The sequence below is a fragment of the Mastigoproctus giganteus genome, chromosome 2, assembly GCF_048544385.1.
Source record: "Mastigoproctus giganteus isolate SK-2022 chromosome 2, ASM4854438v1, whole genome shotgun sequence".
Lineage (NCBI taxonomy): Eukaryota > Metazoa > Arthropoda > Arachnida > Uropygi > Thelyphonidae > Mastigoproctus > Mastigoproctus giganteus.
This window is the reverse complement of record NC_143576.1, coordinates 254,850,710-254,870,443: the sequence shown is the minus strand read 5'-3', so window position 1 is coordinate 254,870,443 and position 19,734 is coordinate 254,850,710. Positions and strand designations below refer to the sequence as shown.

At 35.8% G+C, this 19,734-nt stretch overlaps 1 protein-coding gene across 1 annotated transcript in view; it reads left to right on the top strand.

Moving 5' to 3' along the window:
• Positions 1-19,734, top strand: part of Sps1 (inactive selenide, water dikinase) — a 90,773-nt gene that overhangs the window by 33,392 nt on the left and 37,647 nt on the right. Inside the window, exon 3 of the mRNA XM_090389852.1 lies at positions 9,418-9,567. Within this exon, the coding sequence (XP_090245978.1) occupies positions 9,418-9,567 (150 nt within the window). The remainder of the gene's footprint in view (positions 1-9,417; positions 9,568-19,734) is intronic.

Genomic DNA, 19,734 nt, shown 5'->3' with positions numbered 1-19,734 from the left:
GATTACTGTTCAGTAGGGAATAGGCATTTAAAATGTTATTTATTGTATCCTCCTATTATTAAAAAAAAGCATTTGGACACCATCTGTAGTAATAGTTGCATTTATCACTTTGCTCCCTGGGAGGTTGTTTGTGACAATTCAGCACGCAACTCCCCAAGGGTCAGCATTACCAATTGTCCAAACAACTAGTTCTTGCCAAGTATCCATTTTTCTGGATCTAATTAAGGTGTACTCATTCCTGAGAGATCTGTATGTCTCTTTCAGGGCATTGACCTCAGTCTTTGGCCAAGTGGCATGTGCCAACTGGAAGTTTTTCCTTACTCTCTGGACCCTTCACTGGAGGAAATGCAACTCTGGACACCACCACCACAGGGCAGCATTTGGTCTGGGTTTTTCCTTTTGTATTGAGGTGTAGTAGGCTGAGTTTTTTTTCTTTTTTTTTATGTGAATCCCAAACAAGAGAGGTATTAGAACCTATAGTACTTAGTACCATGCTTGGGTTGGAGGTTGAGTAGACGAAAGAAGATATTTGTTGACATTGGACTTGAACTTCTGTAGATTATAATTTTAAGGAAATATGTATGAAGGAAGGTGGTTCCAGAAAACAGCAGTTGAATGAATAAATGAGGAAGATGAAAAGTTGGTTCTGTGGGTTTGAAGTTGGACAGTAAATGGATGTTGGCTGGTGGCAGCACGTGTTTGGACTGTTTTGAAAGAGAGAGCGGGAATTATAGAAGCCAATTCAGAAGAACAGTGCCCATGGAAGTATCTGTAGAAGAGGCATGCAGCAGAAACAGTGCGTCTATGAGAAAGCGAGTGGAGAGACTCTGTTAGAGATGAATCATTAATTAACCTAACTGCCCTCTTCTGAATGGAATCAAGAAGCCTGAGAGAGGTTTTGGGGGCACCACCCCGGATGTGGGAACAATATTCCATGGCAGGGTGGATTTGCGATTTATACAGAGTGAGCAGCTGTTTGGAAGAAAAGTAATGCTGAGAGCGAAAGAGAAAACCAAGTTTTTTAGATGCAGAGGAAGCAATATTTGTAATGTGCTTGTGCCAAGAGAGATTTGAAGTCAGGGTAATCCCCAAAAGAGATATATCATTTTGCCTAGAAATCGGAGTGTCACTAAAGATAAGCATAGGTGCAGAAGAATCCTTTTTGCGAGTTATAAGACAAGACTGAGTTTTAGAAGGGTTGAAATCAACTAAGTTGTCTTTGCCCCACTGGAGAATTACCTGAAGATAGGCATTTAAGGAATTGGTAGCAGATTTTCGAGAAGTTGAAGCTGATTGAGCAGGACAAGGTTTCTCAAAATGGAAAGTGGAATGCAATGTGTTATCATCGGCAAAACTATGGATAGGATTTCTAGTCAAAGGAAGAAGGTCATTAATATACAAGAGGAAAAGAGTGGGGGAAAGAACTGAACCTTGGGGGACACCGGCATAAGTGGAGAAGTTAGAAGAGAGTGAGCCATCTACCATCACCCTCAGTGAGCGATCAGAGAGAAAACTGGATAACCAATTACTACAAACAGTTGGCAAACCATAAGATGGAAGCTTGTTTAGAAGACCTTTATGCCAAACACGATCAAAAGCCTTTGAGATGTCAAGAGCAACTACTTGTGTTTCACCGAACCTTTCCATTGAATTAGTCCATAAATGGGTAACATAAGCCAGAATATCACCAGTGGATCGACACTGACGGAAACCATACTGGCGATCGTTGATCAGACGGAAGGTTTCTAGGTAGTTTAAGAGTTAGCGGTTAATTGATTTCTCCATTACTTTAGAAAGAGGAAGTAATTGCAATGGGACGATAATTGGATGGGAGGGATTTGTCACCCTTTATAGGAACTGGCTGGATATGAGCAAATTTCCAAGCAGAAGGAAAAACACCTTTGGAATAAGAAAGTGAAAAAAGGCGGCAAAGAATAGGAGTAAGTTCAGGAGCACAGGTTTTGAGAACAAGTGGAGAAATACCATCAGGACCTGGAGCTTTCTTAGCATCAAGATTCATCAAAATTCTTCTGATATCCTTTTGACTGAAGACCACAGGAGGCATTGAATGGAGTGTGTTGGGAATGGTGGGAGGTGTTTTGCCAAGATAATGAATACATGAACTGGAAGAAAAATGGGATGCTAGCAGGTCAGCTTTATCCTTGGCTGAAGTGACAACAGAACCATCTGGTTTGGACAGAGATGGGCAAAAGTTGCGGCCAATAGCTTTGGCAAGAGACTAGAATGCTCAGCTACCATTAGGGCAAGATGCAAGTTTTCTACTCTTAGCCTGTTCAAACTCTAGTTTGGACTGATTAATAACTGCTTTACAATTGTTGCGAGCCTTAGTGTAGGCAGAAAATGAAACTGAAGAATTAGAAACAAGCCAATTATAATATGCAACATTCTTCTCTTGAACAGCCTTAGCACATTTATTGGAAAACCAGGTTTAGATAAAGGACGAGATTTTAAAGTGGAGTGTGAGATAAAGGATTCCATTCCTGCAAGAATAATTTCACTGACACGATCTGAGTAAACGTTGACATCAGAAGTTTTGAAACAGTAATCCGACCAAGGAAAAGAAGAAAAGAAGTCTCGCAGGTCATCCCATTTGGTATTCTTGTAATGCCAAACAACATGAGGTTGGGAGTAGCCATGAGATAAAGGTTCCATTGGAGAAGAGACTTCCTCTGGCTTCATAGTATAGTGGATAAGTGGGTTGTAGCTAGTTGTTGATGTATGGAGTGATGTTTTCTTCAGGCCAGCAGTAAGTTATCACATGGAAAGCACCAAAATGCTTGATGATGATGTGAGCACATGTGGCATAAGAGTGAATTAATTTAGTAATTTTTTGCAGAGCATTTTCTGTGGAGTGAGATTGCTGTATGCATTTGGTGTTTTGTTGTTTAACTAGGTATCCAGTGCTTCTTTGAAAATTTGTTAACTGGCTTTTTTGATGTTAAACCTAGTAATGTCATAAAAAGGGGGGGGGACGCCTTCGGTTGCCTTGCGAGTTTGAAAGTTATTGCATGGTGGTGTGATGTGATTCACGTGCACACCAGTCAGTACTTTTGTACTATAGAAGTAGTTTCTGTAGTTACATTGATGTTGCATTCCCAGAGCGTTGAGCTAAACATTAAGTTGTTAGGCTGGTTTAATACCTCAAAAGAGGATGTGACAAGAAAATTCTTCATAGCCTGGCCATTGTAAATTTCAGCACAGTCCCCAGTCTGGCTATGCCAGAGTCTGGAGTGGCAGTTGGAGTCCATTGCTACCAGAATCCTCTGGCTTCATAGTAAAGTGGATAAGTGGGTTGTAGCTAGCTGTTGATGTATGGAGTGATGTTTTCTTCAGGCCAGCAGTAAGTTATCACGTGGAAGGCACCAAAATGCTTGATGATGTGAGCACATGTGGCATAAGTGGTACACGGGGAATTGACCTTAGTAACAGTGCAGGGTTTCGAACTGCTATTGCCACTAATATGAAGGACTGGGATAATCCCTTGACCATTCCTGGATGATTAGAATATCAGTTTGCTCCTCTTCTGCATATCTTCACTGACTTGACGTTAGGGTTGACTAACATTTTGATCTTGGTTTGATCTGTAGTGGTGTGCACCCTTTTTGCATTTATCTGTAGGAATTTTAGTGCTGTCTCCTATTTGAGTTTTTGCTGAACCTATCCATAGTTTATCTTAAGTTTTTGTTGGGCACTGTTTTTTGGTTGACAGGGCACCTGGAATCCCTGACTGAGTGGTCAAAGGCATGCTGCCTTGTAGTTGGCACATTTGGTTTGCCCAACTTGGTTTTTGCACCTTTCAAAGGAATGGCCAGTAACAGCACAGTACCCACATGTGCTGTCCTTTTGGGCACACTTCTCTGATGTGTGCCCAATCTTTATCAATTTTTGTTCTGGATTTGTCTTGGCAAGTTTCTTCCTCAGTGCCTGTGTAGAGAACATTAGAATATTTTCTCTCCCCTTTGATACTAAGTCTGATTTAGCCAGAAGTGTATTTGCATTAATTTCTTTTCAAGAGTGGTCCAGCACTGTGATTTTTAACCTAGTAGCAGAAGTTATTCTGCTGGCTTGAGACTTATTACTTCTTCTAACTGCAATCTTGTTGCATCCAGTGTGTTTTCAGGACACAGATTGATATTGCTGTTATCATCAGTCATTTTATTTGCATTGCTTACTCTTCCTGAGTTTCACCAGAATCATGATGGTGTGGGGAGACATCGGGGATCTGGAAGGTGCTTGTTCAACTTCCTTGTTGTCGGATCTGGTTTGTGTTTCAGTTTGTCGTCTAGTACTACACTTTAAGGCAACAGTGAGCTGCAGATCGGCATCATCTGGTTCTGAGTTATCTAACATGTTTCCTGGTACATGTTGTTGACGAGACTATATTTTCAGCCAAGTGGTGTAATCTTGATATAAATGACTCGTACTGGTTTGTGGCTATCTGGCAAAATGGCAATTGTAGCCAAAAAGATTTTTACAGTTGAAATTCAAAAAACAGGTATTTTCTCACAAATAGGTATAATTAATCCCAAAAATATGCAAATCATAATCTAAACTAAAATAACTACTCGTAGATATAAAATTTGTAATTTTTTACCACTAACAAGCAAGTAAATTGTCAAAAGAAGAGTCCACTATTTCAGTGCTGTGGGAAATGAATGAATAAAACCCCATAATGATAGAAATAACAAAATAGCTGTAAAGAATTGGCAAAAACATTCTAACACCAGCATGAGAAGAACATTCACTTGTTTAGCCATCTGGAAATATCTTGTTACACTGTCTCATACCCATGTTGACGATCAAATCCAAAAGCACAATGTCAAGGTTTACCAAAAATCAGTGCTGCTCGTTATGGGAGGGTTAAACTTGTGTTGCTGGCCTCCATGAGTTCTCCCTGAGCAGGAGCTCCTCCAGACATGTCTGCTCTCCTTGGTATCTAATGGCCAAATTGTTTCCTAATAGCAAAATAGCAGAAAATTGATTGTTGAACACAAATAACACATTGTTAGTGATGGGAAAGAAAGAGACAGCAGTGATCCTGAAAAATCAGATAGCAGTAATCAGAGTGATTCCAATCTATATCCAGTTGTGGTAGTTTTGTTTAAAAAATAAAAAATAAAATAACCCCATTAAATTGAAAATAGGTTGCTCTTGGTGACAGCATTGGAAAGTGAGTTTACAGAGTATGTCATTGGGCATCATCTTCTGAACAACCTGAAAGAATGTGGAATTTGTCTACCACTTAGTGTTGTTAATGTTATGGTAGGCCTAAAATCTGGGGTAGCAAGGGTATTGAAAGAGGAGATTGAGCATGATGGTTACAGGCTGAACTTGCCATCTTATTAATTTGTGGGCTGAAAAGGGAATGGCATGCCTTCCTGTAAAAGTGTATGCTTGGTAGAAAATTTTACTAAAGAAAAAATGTTGTTGGAGTAGGGGTTTAATGGTGCAAGGGGTGCTGTGGCCAAATGTGTAGCTAGACTGGTAGAACAGCGAGAACCTTTGACAAGTTTAAAGAAGAGTTTAGAAATGGCAAGAAAAATAATAAGAACAATTTTTTAGAGTTACCAAATTGAGAACTACATCAAGAAGTCACTAGTGAGTGGCACTGACTAATGTTCAAGTCTAGTCTATGATCCAAAACTTTTGAAAGAGGACAAATTGAGAAAAAGAACTTCTGAATTGCAGATTTCTAGTAAAAGCAATCCTTGATTTCATGCAGGAGGTCTTATGTTTCTCTTTTCTGGCTTGAATAAAGCAGTTTGCATGTTTCTTTTAAATATTATGCCAACGTGAGAATCCAAATGTAGCTCTTCAATCTGTTATGCCTCACTTCCATGTACTGAAGTCTTGTTGACCCACGTTGAAGAATGTCATTCACAAATTTTATTTTAGTAACAATTTTCAAATCTTCCATTTTTGAAACTGATCACCACACGTGCACAAACTAGATGGATGATTCTGACTTATTTATAGGCATTTTTACTTCCAAAGTCATGGAGAGTGAAAAAAAGATCTGATTCCTTTTTCCCTGTGAGGAAGTACTTTTTGGCTGTATGTGAATACATGGTGCATAAGTCCCACTCAAAAATGAACTCCTTATGAAGAATAAAGTAGTAAATTTCATCAATTGGCAGTGGATCATTTTCAGATTTAAAATTTTTTTTTTTTTGTTGGCAAGTTTCCAGTACTACTTGGATTCAGTGAAGAAATGCATGAAGCAGTAGATGTTTCCAGGATTGGTTCTGTCAGTTTCAGTGTGAAATCTTACTAGATGCTGTTATGAATCCTTGGCTGAGAAACTGACAAGTGCAAAAAGGATGCTTGAAATAAAATAAATTATTACAAGTTATTCTTGGCATTTTAGCAGTTTCTCATATCAGTGCTTAGTAAAAGAATATTAGCTAAGTGGGAAAAAAATAAACTGAATTCAGTTCTCTTTCTGGTAAAGCTTTGGAAATGCTCTTGACAGCCAAGTCTAAACAGAAGTGCCATTTTTATACCAAAACTTAGACAGCCTTTCTAAAGAGGGCAAAGTATGGAACAATATTTTTCTTGAATCAATCAAATCAGTTGATATCTAATAGAATATCCAAAAAGAAATCCATAGAAAGAACAATGTTAGATTAGCTAATGTTTAAAAGCATGCTTTACTAGTAAGCAATGTTGTGGTGTATTTTAATATAAAGTTTATTTTGCCAGTGACACTTAGTTTGTGGTGCAGTGTATACTTGAAAAAAAGATCTTCTTTTTCTAAATATCTTCTGTTTACCTCCTATATTATACTGCTTACAAATGTGTGATCTAGCTTTTTGGAAGTTAAAAATTGGAAGCTGTGATATTAAAATTTGATTTTTTAAAATTTCATTCTTGTTTTGATTTTATGCTGGTGCAGTATTTATTCTGTGCATAATAAAAAAAAAAAAATACATAAAAAGCTGCATTTCAGACTTAAGTGCACGTTGCAAGTGATGTAGGTGGAATTTGTTGACAACATAATAATGTAAGTCAGGGGCTGTTTGCATTATTGATCTCGACTACTTTATTTAGCTGAAGGAAAATTATATGATATATTAGAGTTGGGATGCGGTCACATCCCATAAGGTTTTCAGACATTATACCCAAACTTAGGACAATCACATAAAGTAATGCATCTGTTAATTCTGACAATACAAATCAGTGGAGTCCTTAAATGGAAGACTCAATAAATTAAAAGTTGAAATAGCATTAAATAGTACTTTTGTTGCTTAGTATTAATCAGTGCATAAATCCAAGGAAGCAAGCTTACTATGCACCATCCAAAAAAAAAAAAAAAAAAAAAAAAACCCCTGACCTATTCACAATTTATCCATTGCCAAGGTAAGTATCCATTTCTTCCCTGAACTTTGAGTCTCCCTCGACTATTTTGGGAAGTAATTTATTAGTGATCAACTCTGCCTGGAGGTGAACTTCATGGGATCTAATCTTTTGTTGCTTACTAAAATTTTATTAGTTTTGTCTACCAGAGTGAATATATCATTTTGCTTATTCTTTTCAGGGCCTTGAACACCAACTGCCTGGAGATTGTTCACCTCCAGGCAGAGTTGATCACTTAGCAAGGCCTTAGATGGTAATGCTCTACATAAGATGTTCCCCTGAGTGTGGAGTGCAACCACCCAAGGCACATATTTGGTTTTTTGGGAGGGACTTGTTTGTATGAAGCTCTTTAATGAAATATAGATAAAACTTTTTTTTTAATCTTTTGCATGGTTGACATGGTTTAGTTATCACAGTACTGCTGAATTCAAACTCTGAGAGTCTTGGTAGTTTTAGGAACTAGGTTATGTTTCATGAGGCAGCCAGTTATATCCCATTAATCCATGAAGCATATTTCAGTATTTTCAGTCTTTTAGATTAAATGTATTGAAGTACATATTTAATATATAAAGGCATGTATACTCATAACTAAACCTTGTGAAATCTGTTTATTTGCACTTGTTCTGGAGTGGGAAATGAAATTTGAGATTTTTTAATGGGGCACAAAGGTATGCTTTGTATGTACAGACAAAGTTTCTGAACTAGCTGGTACAACACTGCAATCAATAAATGCAATATGATTTGCTGTTGTCAGAGTGAAAGTTTTCACAGTAAACAAGGGGTTATTGGTGTAACTCCAATGTACAAATTGGAGCAGTATGGCATTAAGGGCAAATTGCTGCTATGGATAAAGGGATGGTTGAGTGCCAGAAGACAGACAGTAGTAATCAGTGGACACTGCTTTGTGGACTAATGTTATTAGTGGAGTCCCCAGGGTTCAGTGTTGGGTCCATTGTTGTTTTTTGTATTTATTAATGATATTGGTGAAGGTGTATCAGGCTTAATGTTTAAGTTTGCAGATGATACGAAGGTTGGCAGGGTTGTTAATGACATTAATGATACTACGCTACTGCAACAGGATCTAGAAAAGTTGAACAGGTGGGCTGAATGGTGGCAACTGAAGTTTAAACATTGACAAATGTAAAGTACTGTATATGGGTAGCAGTAACCCCACAGTAATGTATTAATTGTGTGTCACTACACTCAGGGTGGTAGAGAATGAAAAGGACATGGGGGTAAATGTGCAGTCAGATATGAAGCAGTGCAGATGGTGTGCAACAGTAGCTCATGGTGTCTTGTCAATGATATTCAGTTCTTTTAGCAGGGATAAGGAGGTGATTATCCTAATATATGGCAATGGTCATGCCACACCCTGAGTACTGCATACAGGTCTGGAGGTCTCATTTTAGGAAGGATGTAGAACTGCTGAATCAAGCACAGAGAAGGGCAACGAGATTGATGAACGGAAAAAAGGGTTTCTGTTACCAAGAAAGGCTTTAGTTCTGTAAATGGCAACGTCTGGAGACTAGGCACCTGCCAGGTGATCTAATTGAGGTGTATAAAGCCTTGAATAGTATGAATAAGCTCAGTGCTGATGGGATTCTTCCTCTTGCCCAGATTAATTGCCTGAGGGGACATAAATTCAAATTGAGGAAAGACAGTTGTAGGATAGATGGAAATTTGCCTTTAGCCAGCAGGTAGTTGATTGCTGGAACAAAACTTCCATCTTTGTTGTGGAAGTTGATAGCTTAAATAAATTCAAGGCAGAACTAGACAAACATTTGGAGCAAATGGATGGGTGAAATGAGAAGGGTTTTTTTTTCCCGGCTGATGCTGTATAAGCTGTTTCTTGCATCATATGCTTCTACTAATGCTAATGCTAACTCAAGATTCCTTATAATAACCTAAAATTTGACCAAATGTCTTCTTTAGAGTTTCTAAAGACAATGTTTTGAAAAAAATCTGATTGTTGGTTTGTATTCTTAGATCTGAATTGTGTGTGTATATATATAATCAAAACAGTAATTTTTATCATTACAGGGAAGGATTACATGTGCAAATGTGCTCAGCGACCTTTATGCCATGGGAGTTACAGAGTGTGACAATATGCTGATGTTATTAGGCATTAGCAATAAACTATCTGATAAGGAAAGAGATGTTGTGGTGCCTCTTATAATATCTGGCTTCAAGGTAATTTGTGTACTTAATATGTATTACTGAATAATTTTAATAATATAATTTGTGATTATTTCCACAAGAAAATATTATGTTTATTGAAATAGCTGCTGCTGTATAGAAAGCAAATTGTTTTGCTCTTACATTATGGTTAGTTACTGTTATACCAAGTTGTTCTCCCCCACCTAAACACACACACACACACATAGGTCCACGTGTGATAATTCCCTTAGTGAGTGTAATAATTCCGTTAGTGGAGGATTTCAAACATTACAAAATTTTCAAGCAAATTAATTTAATGCCCTTTTAATTTACAGGAATGAAATACTCTTTCTTTTTAATTGAGAGATATCTCTCAATCTTAGGAAGGTACTAATCTCATCTTCTTAGAGGATGAGATTAGGAATTGGAATTTTTAGTAACTCAGAAGAATTCCTATTAAAATTACAGGCACATGTTTGTGCAAATAATACCTTTAGGGTTCCCTTAGTTTATATACATGGTTCAGTCTTAGTGCAGTTCTGCTGATACATGTACTTCCTATTATTTATTTATAATAATAAAATTATAAATGTTCTGGTTCAGTAAAAATTGTTAAATTTAAATACATGAATTATCATTAATAAATACATTATTGAAAAGCACTGCAACTGGCAGTCAATAAAAGATACACCACTTTTCTATTATATACTGGTTTTTCACAAATCACTTAAGTTGATGTCACGAGTTGTATTAATGAATATATTAAGTTAGAAGTAAATGCTGAGAATTTGTAAAATAAATCTTCACATGTTGGCATCGTTTTAGTAAGCAGCAACCTACTTACTAAAATGTGCATTTTAGTAAGTATGTTGTTGTGTACTAAAATGATGCACTTCCACTAACCTGTGCGTCAGTAAACTTATACACAAAATGAGGCATTAGCCCTAAAATGCTCTTCATCTGTTAACCAGTTATATACGCTCAAGCATTTTCATTTGTGGAGTTATACTTCATAACTGGGTTGTTATCATTGCACCACCAGAGTACTTCTCCACCCACCCTGATGAGGAGCCAGTAGTCTGGGTGGTGGTATTTGCCGAGAATAAGTAACAATAGTCTTCTTCATTGATGAAGCATTACTTATTTGAGATAGTGCAATATCGTGGCAACTCTGTTGTGAAGTGTATTCTCAATATAAGATATACTTAAATGATGCCAATTTTAGTACTAAAATGTACAAATGTACTATGTGTGTACTAAAATGATGCACTTGCACTAACCTGTATGTCAGTAAACTTATACGCAACACGAGGCTTTGCCCTAAAATGCTTTTAATCTTTAGATTGGGTTAATGTAAGAAGTCTGGTTCCCCAAGGATCAGTATTGGGACCATTGTTTTTGATTTTCTTAAATGACATCGATGGAGGGGTAGATGATGTGATGTCTAAATTTGCAGATGATGTAAAGATCGATAGAGTAGTTAATGATTGCTGCCAAGCAGAGCTTCTTTAGAGTGACCTAGATGGACTTCAGGAATGGTCAGAAAAGTGGTATCTGCCGAGAATAAGTAACAATAGTCTTCTTCATTGATGAAGCGTTACTTATTTGAGATAGCGAGATAGTTGTGAAGTGTATTCTCAATATGAGATATACTTAAATGATATCCAGTTGTACCTACTTTAGTAGGTACAATTGGCATCATTTGGCTATACTTTAATTCAGCAAAATGCAAGGTCTTACACCTGGGGAAGTGTAAGCAACTCCAAAATAAGTTATACACTTGGAGTTGAACTAAATTCAGTAGTAGAAGAAAAAGGGACTTGGGTTAACGATACAATCAGACATGAAATTTTCCCAGATTGTAGACAAGTTGCAAGGCAAGCCCCATGGTATCCTATCGATGATTTATTGAACATTTTCTAATACAGATAAGGACATCCTGATAACATTATATAAGTCTATTGTTAGACCACACTTGGAATACTGTGTTCAAGTGTAAAGAAGCTTGATGTCTTAAAAAAAAAGACATCAAGCTTCTCTTTAAAGGGTCGAAAGATGGGTAACTCGCTGAGATTGGCAAAAGAGCATCCATGTGAAAACTTCGAATATGTGGGTTGCAGAGCTTGGAAACTAGGCACCTTAGAGGAGACTTGATTGAGGTGTTTAAGACTCTGGGAGGCAAAAGTAAAATGAATCAGGAACGTAAAACCAAATTTTCATGGTTATAAATGATTCCAGAATTAGGGGCTATAAATTCAAGTTATGGGGGGAGGGGTGTTTAGACTGGATTGGGAAGTTTTATTTTAGCTAGTAAGTTATAAATTACTGGAATAAGTTACCTACCTTAGTTGTTGAGGCTGACAGTTTAGAAAAATTAAAAGATCAGCTGGACAGTTACCTACAGGAGGAGGGAAATGCATAGGTTGTCTATTTTATTTTATTTTATTATCTATTAATTATTTAATTTTTGTCTTGTGCAGATAAGGTTCCTTGCATTATATTACCATTACTAGTACTATTTTTAGGCATGTATATTCGCACGTATATATGCTTATGTGTCCATTTTTTCGTTCTTCCCTAAGTAACTACTCTACTCTGGATGGATTTTCCTGAAATTTTATATTTGGGTCTTCTAGAAATATTTCTCAAGCTGTGCTAAATTTTGTTAAAATTGGACAGTTCCAGCAATTATTTCTTTTTTCCACATGTCATAATACAGTGTACTACAGAAAAGATTAGGCTGTCAAAGACAGGTTATGAGAAATTGGTTGCTAAGAAAACAAAGAACTGGGACAAGGAGTTTCATATGTGAATACAAAGAAGAGAAGAATGAATCACGTCAGACCCTTGAGTAATGGGTGTGGGAGGCTTTGATAACTGAGCTGATGTTACAAATGAATTTAACAGGTACTTTACATATATGTATTAACAGACCAAAGGCCCTTCATGGTGAGGAGAAACTGAGAGAAGCAGAAAATCAGTGATATTGAAATTTCAGCTCATCTATCAGGAAAGCAATTTTGAGGGAGGTGAGAAGGGTGCATTGAACTATTAATTTTGATCATGAGTGTATTAGTATACTCAGGAGAAGTTTCTTTGGATTAGAAAAGTGCCAGTGTATCTTCAATACATAAAGGAAGTTGTAAGAGTGATGTGGGTAACTACTGAGCAGTCAGTCTGACTTCAGTGATAGGGAAAATCATTGAGGCAGTGATCAAGAGTGCAGTGTAGTATCATTAGATAGAAATTGAATTCTGAAGGAAACAGCTAGTTTTTTTAAACAGAAAATGACATATAGCCAACTTGGTTAGCTTTTTGATAGTCATTTGTGAGCTGCGTAGAGTTCTACACGATGCTATAGTGGTTTCTCACTTGTTTTTCATGTTTGTGATGAGAAAATTTTCTAGTGTTCTACATGCAAGGTTTTAGTTCATTAGTCTCAAGTGAGGGCAGTGGCACGTTATCCTATAGGCAAAAAAGACAGGGCCCTGATCAAAGGGAGGGCATCCAAAATAACTGTTTTGAAAACTCATTGCTGTTTTTTACTAATATTTTCAAGTGATTTTTATCAGAAACTGAACTTACTACCTGCCTAGGTCAATGAACTTGAAGATTAATTTGAAAAATTTTTTTTTTTTTTTCAAAAATGGTTTTGCCGATTTTGATGAAATTTTATGTTTTGTTCTTATATAGTGTGAATCAGAGCTGTAATACTCAATACGTTCTACATTGATATTAATATTTGTAAAATAATAAGAGGAGTTTACCTCAATATAGTACATAGAACACTTCTGTATGATATTCTCCAGAAATTAAAACAAAAAAATTGAAAACTTACAGAGTAAAAAATAAATAATTAAAAACCAATTTAACACAATTCAAATCAATTTAACACAATTAAAAAGAATGTAACAAAAATATTCAAAACGATTTTCCTTCCTGAAGCTGACAACGCTTTTTGACCATATGTCGTGACCACAGGAATGAAAATTACCAAATAGGGTTGAACCTGAAACTTAAATAGTAGTTATTTGTCTTCGTGCATGCACGTAAAGGTCCACGCATCGGAGATCAAATATGGCCGGGAAACATTAACAGAATTCTTGTGTAATTTAATTACGTTGAACATTAAGTATTTTGGCCTCATTAAATAAAGTGTTTTTTGTTAATGGTATGAAAGGCTAATTCTGATGCTGCTGAACGAGAAGCACGAACTGAGGCTTCATGTTGATTTACACGAATATTCAGAGAAAATCGCATCGAACCTTGGTAAGATGAGTCCCAATCACCACATGAAATGTATACCAGATCATTAATTTGTGTTGCGGACACGGAAAGAACCGAGCGATTGTTCAGTATAGTGTGTAATTTACGTATTGGCCTGGCCACAATATTAAATTCGGTATCTTTAAAGAATCTATTAAGCTGTTTGTGCCACTGTTCAACGTATGGAACAGAAATAAAGTATTTTTTGATATTACTATTGTTGGTTGGTGTATTATTTTGTATCCTATCCTTAGCCTGTACCTTAATTCGGTTTATTGTAGCAAGAGGATAACCCCTGTTTTAGAATCTGCTAGTTAATATTTGTATTTGTGAGCCCAAAGCAGATTCCGTTGCTGATTATTTATAGGCATTTAGAAATTGATTAAAGATAATCTATCTTTTGTAGGTGAATGGGTGATAGCTATTATAATGTAGAAGCATACCGGTGTTTGTAGGTTTTCAATAGATGCTAAATTGGATTTTATTCGAGTCCAGAGTAAGCGTGAAATTTAGAAAGTTTAATGACTTTGTATCCGTATCCTCCCTTTCCAATGTAAATTTGAGTCTAGAATGAATATTATTAAACAAATGTAAAATGTCTTGGATAGTACTACTATCAGTAATAACTAGAACATCGTCTAAATACCTCTCATAGTATGTGATACAGGGTCGAAAAGGTGTCAGGTGTATATGCTCAATCGTTGAGAGATAGATCTCTGACATTAAGCTGCTCAGGCTCAAACCCATTGGTAATCCAAAAATTTGTTTGTACCCCTTGTCTCGAAACATGATATAGTTGGCCTCAACTAACAGTTTAATTAAGTGAAAAATTTCTTTAATAGGTAGCTTCGTATAATTAATTGGTATAGAGTTTTTATTTAACATATCCCAAATAATATCTAATGTTTTTCAATGTTTACATTCGTGTATAAAGAGGTAACATCTAGTGAGAATAAATTGTCATTGTTGCCAAGTCTACAGTCTTTAAGATTATTAAATAATGTATCGTAGCTCTTAATCCCAAATTGTATTGCCTGTCTAAAGGGTTTTATAATGCTATATACATGTGTGGCTAAGGATTAAAATGCCGAATTCCTGTAGGAAACAATAGGTCGAATAAGTAATCCAGTCTTGTTTCGAATAGGAAATCCAGTAATTTTACCTGACCGAAAAGTGCAGGAATATTGTATGCTCTGAACTTAATTCTTTTAACTGGGCCATAGTAATGTAGTCATTTTTTCGATACATGGTTAACATTTTATTGTATTGACTGACCAAATTGGTAAACGGTGCCAGGTCTACTTCAAGATAAGTGCAGGTATCTGAAACAACCGAATCTAACTTATTAATATAATCAGGTTTATTACCACTGTATCTCCTTTATCTGCGCTCTGCATAATGTCCTTATTTCCCCGAAGTTCTCGTAAAGCTGAACTGTCATGTGTATTCAACTTAGGAAGTCGTGTTTCTTTTATATTATTCACTACTTGGTTAACTTGTTGAATAAATAAATGTTTTTGTGGAACATTACGAAGTCCAAATTCAATATCAATTACACATTGTTTTTTAGGTAGTTTTCGGGGTGGTAAATTATAATTTAGTCCTTTGGATAAAAGTGAAATCTGGTCCTACGATAGCGTACACGAGGAAAGATTTGTAACCTGTTGATATGTCGGTTCGTTGAATACTGGGTAAGGGGGTGTTCGTGAACTAGCTGAAGTATTCTGTGGTAGTTCGTTGTGTGTGGGGGGGGGGGGGGGGGTTGTCCCCCAACTCATATGTACTTGGTCGCAAGCCCACGACAATGTGTTAGAATTCGCACGAATGTGTCTTGACCTATCCGATAATGTTTGCAACTTATTAACGTGTCTGTTTTTTATTTCTGAGGCCTGTGCTTCCCGTCGCAAATCTGTGGAGGTCTTCAATACAGACCAATCGTTAGGATGTAGATAATTTTTTAATTTTATCATGAAGTTTCCTAACCAGGGAAAGGTATTTTTGTTTATTTGAATATCGAGATTTTAAGGCAAGCTTAATAATATTACACGATGTGGTCAGTGTTAGTTGTTTTATGCCTGAAATTTTTTGATTTAAATTAACCCTGGCAAACTTCGGAACGATTTTGTTTTGAAGGCAATATTTTAGAAAAGAAATATGGTAACTTTGGGCCGGGTATCTTAGTGTTGATTTAATGTAAGTTTTCACCAAGCCATTCAAAAAATCTCCCATAATTGTATGTATTGATAGGTTAAACCTGTAGAGACAGGAAGTGAATGAAATAGTCAATAAGAGTTTAAAAAATGAATTAGATAGTAAGAATCAGAGCTGTAATACTCGATACATTTACGTTGATATTAATATTTGTAAAATAATAAGAGGAGTTTACCTCAGTAGCCGAGTGGTCAGGAGCGGGAGTGAAGTAGCACACGCTCTTTGAGTAGACCGGGGTTCAAGCCCCTGACTGCTGAATACGGTCGATCTGCCAACCCGCACTGGACCAGCGTGGCAGATTATGGTCCATTTCCCTCAGCATGAATTATTGAGGAGGCTTCCATCCTGCAGTGGGTTGATAATGGCTGCACTTTACTTTTTTTTTTTTATTTTTTTTTTTTACCTCAATATAGTACGTAGAACACTTCCGTATGATACTCTCCAGAAATTAAAACGAAAAAATCGAAAACTTACATTAGAGAAAAAAATAAATAATTAAAAACCAATTTAACACAATTAAAAAGAATAATTTTCATTCCTGTGATCACGACATAGGTCGAAAAGCGTTGTCAGCTTCAGGAAGAAAAATAGTTTTGAATATTTTTGTTAGATTCTTTTTAATTTTTAATTGTGTTAAATTGGTTTTTAATTATTTATTTTTTACTCTAATGTAAGTTTTCGATTTTTTTCGTTTTAATTTCTGGAGAGTGTCATACGGAAGTGTTCTACGTTACTATATTGAGGTAAACTCCTTATTATTTTACAAATATTTAGTTCTTATGTCATAATCTGTTTTGTTGTCACAATAAAGTGAAATTGAAAATGTTCTTTATTAGTTTTTTCTTTAGATGGCGGCCTCCATATTCAATTTTGCCTTGGGCCACAGAAGGTATAATGTGCCATTGGGTGGGGGGAGGGGTGCCACTCGTGATTGAATCTGCATTTTTAACTCACAGCATGCTAATTGGCCCATGAACACACATCTTTTACAGATATAATACACAATGGTGCAATATGGTCTAAGTTGCTGATGTGCCTAAAGCTCAACTACAACAATATAGGAAATAATTTCAAGATTGTTTATTTGGATTTCAGAAAAGCATTCGACTGCCTTGCCTGAGATGTTACTGTATAAGCTGCAACATGTTGAAATCACTGGGGGGGGAGCCTTAGATGAATTGCAGGGTAGGAGGCAGAATATTAATGGTTACTCTTCAGATTAGGTTAGTGCTAATAGTGGGGGTTCCCCAATATCTGTACTGGGATCTGTCATTATCTTTGTAATGACTTCAAACATCAAAGGGTTACAGACGATGATATCAAGTTTTTAGAAATCTGCTGCGACCAATTGGCACTTCTTTAGGATGACTTAAACAAACTTCAAGGATGGTCACACAAGTGCTAGCTATGTTTTCCCCAATGCTTTACACTTGGGGAAAAGCAATCCCAAAATTACTTATACACTAGTAGGGTTCAATTAAAAGCAGTAGAATAAAGGGATTTGGAAGTTATAATACAGTTAGACATGAACTTTTTCAAGCAGTGTAGATGGGTATCCTATCAGTGATTTATTTGCTTATACAGTAGGCCCTCGTTATAATGCGGTTCGCTTTATGCTGATTCGCTATAACGCTGTTCTTATATTATAAACTGGTATCTGACTATAATGCTGTCAAAATCACTATACCACCCTTTTACCAGCATACAGATCGCATTTAACGAAAACGTTTTGTCTGATGGAGTTGATAGCTTGAAAATGAATAACAAAACAGCATTAAAATGTTTCCCATGCCCAGTTAAATTTTCTTGCACCCTAATTTAATTGCAGTATAGTGACTTGTTATGTAGTTCCGATATTGACATTTTAAAAAATGATCAAGTATATTGCTTGTAATATTTGTTTTGTGCATTTATCCGAAGTCTAGTCATCACTCAGTACAGTATTAGTACTGTCTCAGTACTGTCTGTTACATTGTGCGTAACAGACAGTTTACTTGAACGTTGTATCATAATTAATGCAACCAGTGCAGTTACATTTTCAAAGAGTTAATAATGGCGGATAAGAATGAAAAAAGCAACAACGTATGGATGCAGTACGAAAACTGCAAATGTAAGAAAAGGAGTGAATTTGAAAATTAAATTAGACATTTTGAAGCAAATCAATTCCGGTCAACGACAAGCGGATGTGTGCCATAATTTAGGAGTGGCAATTTTAACTGTAAGAACAATTAAAAAATAAAGAATTAATTTTATCAATGGGAAAGGTAGTTGTTCTACTGCAAGCAACTAGGGCCAGGCCGGATATTAGGATTGAAATGGAGAGACTAACTAATTTTATTGAAGTTAATATCCAATACAGAATTCAGTTAAGTTAAGTATTATATATATATATATATATATATATATATATATATATATATATATATTAAAAAAAAAAAAAAAAGAGATTAGCTGTTATATGATGAGCTGAAGAAAGCTCACCAAAAAAAAAAAAAAAAAAAAACCGTGGAACCATTTAAAACTAGTAAGGGCTGGTTGAATAGATTTAAAATCCAGGGAGATGCCGCAAGTGCAGATCAAGGAGCCGAAACTTTCAAAAAAAGAACTTGTTTGTTAAAATTATTGAAGAGGGGTGTTATGTATTATACTTCTCAACAAGTTTTTAACATAGATGAAGCAGGACTTTTTTGGAAATGAATGCCTAAAAGAAGTTTCATTATTGAAAGCAAAAAAAAAAAAAAAAAAAAATGCCAGGTTTCAAAGCGGTGAAGGATCAGTTGACTTTATTGTTGGGTGATAACGCTGCAGGGGATTTTAAATTAAAACCCCTTTTAGTTTACCAGGAAGAGGGCCAAAGTACAACCCAAAATAGACACATTTTTCATAATTAAATTCATCAGTTTATATCAATTAAAATTCATGATTTTAATTTTGATACTTAAGTAGTTACCACATAATTATATACGTATGTAATGCAGAATATTTTATATGTACATTTTATTTGAATATTAAATATTTTGACCGACATTTGTGCATCTTTTCACTAGTGAGATTATTTGAAGAGACATTTTTCGGAAATAGTCAGATATTGTTGATCAAAAGATTGATGAAGGCATTTTTTTTTTTTTTTTTTTTTTTTAAATGGATGTCGATAAGTTTAAGACCCAGAGGAAACAAACTCTGGCCAAATTTTTTTTTATCCCTGTCCCATCTACATTATCACTCTCCTACAGGAAATGCAATAATAAATAAAATTTATTATTGTGCATATCATAGGATATGCAATGATAAACAATCCCTGGGTCATAAAGTTAGTTTGAGAAAAGTCCATTTTGTTTAAACATTGGATTTAGGTGGTAAGTGTCATGTGACAACTTTCTTCTACTGCAGATTTAGAACATGCTGAATAAACAACACGCTAAGATCAAGAAGGGATCTGTTTATTTAAACAAAAGCTCTGAAATATCACAACGGTGCTAAAAGTTCAATGTAATTGCATGGAAAAGTAGTCCCACCCCCAGGAGAATAGATTTAAATTCATTGGGTCGTTAATTATTCGACACAGCTAGAAAGTTAACATGGTTTAAGTAGAAAGCAAGAAGAAATGAATACAGCTACATGTACTAACAGATCCATTTTAAAAAATTGACTTTGTATTTATCAACTTTTTAAGCATCTTAATGAATGCAGAAGTATTTTCATATACCGGGTGGTTATAAAATA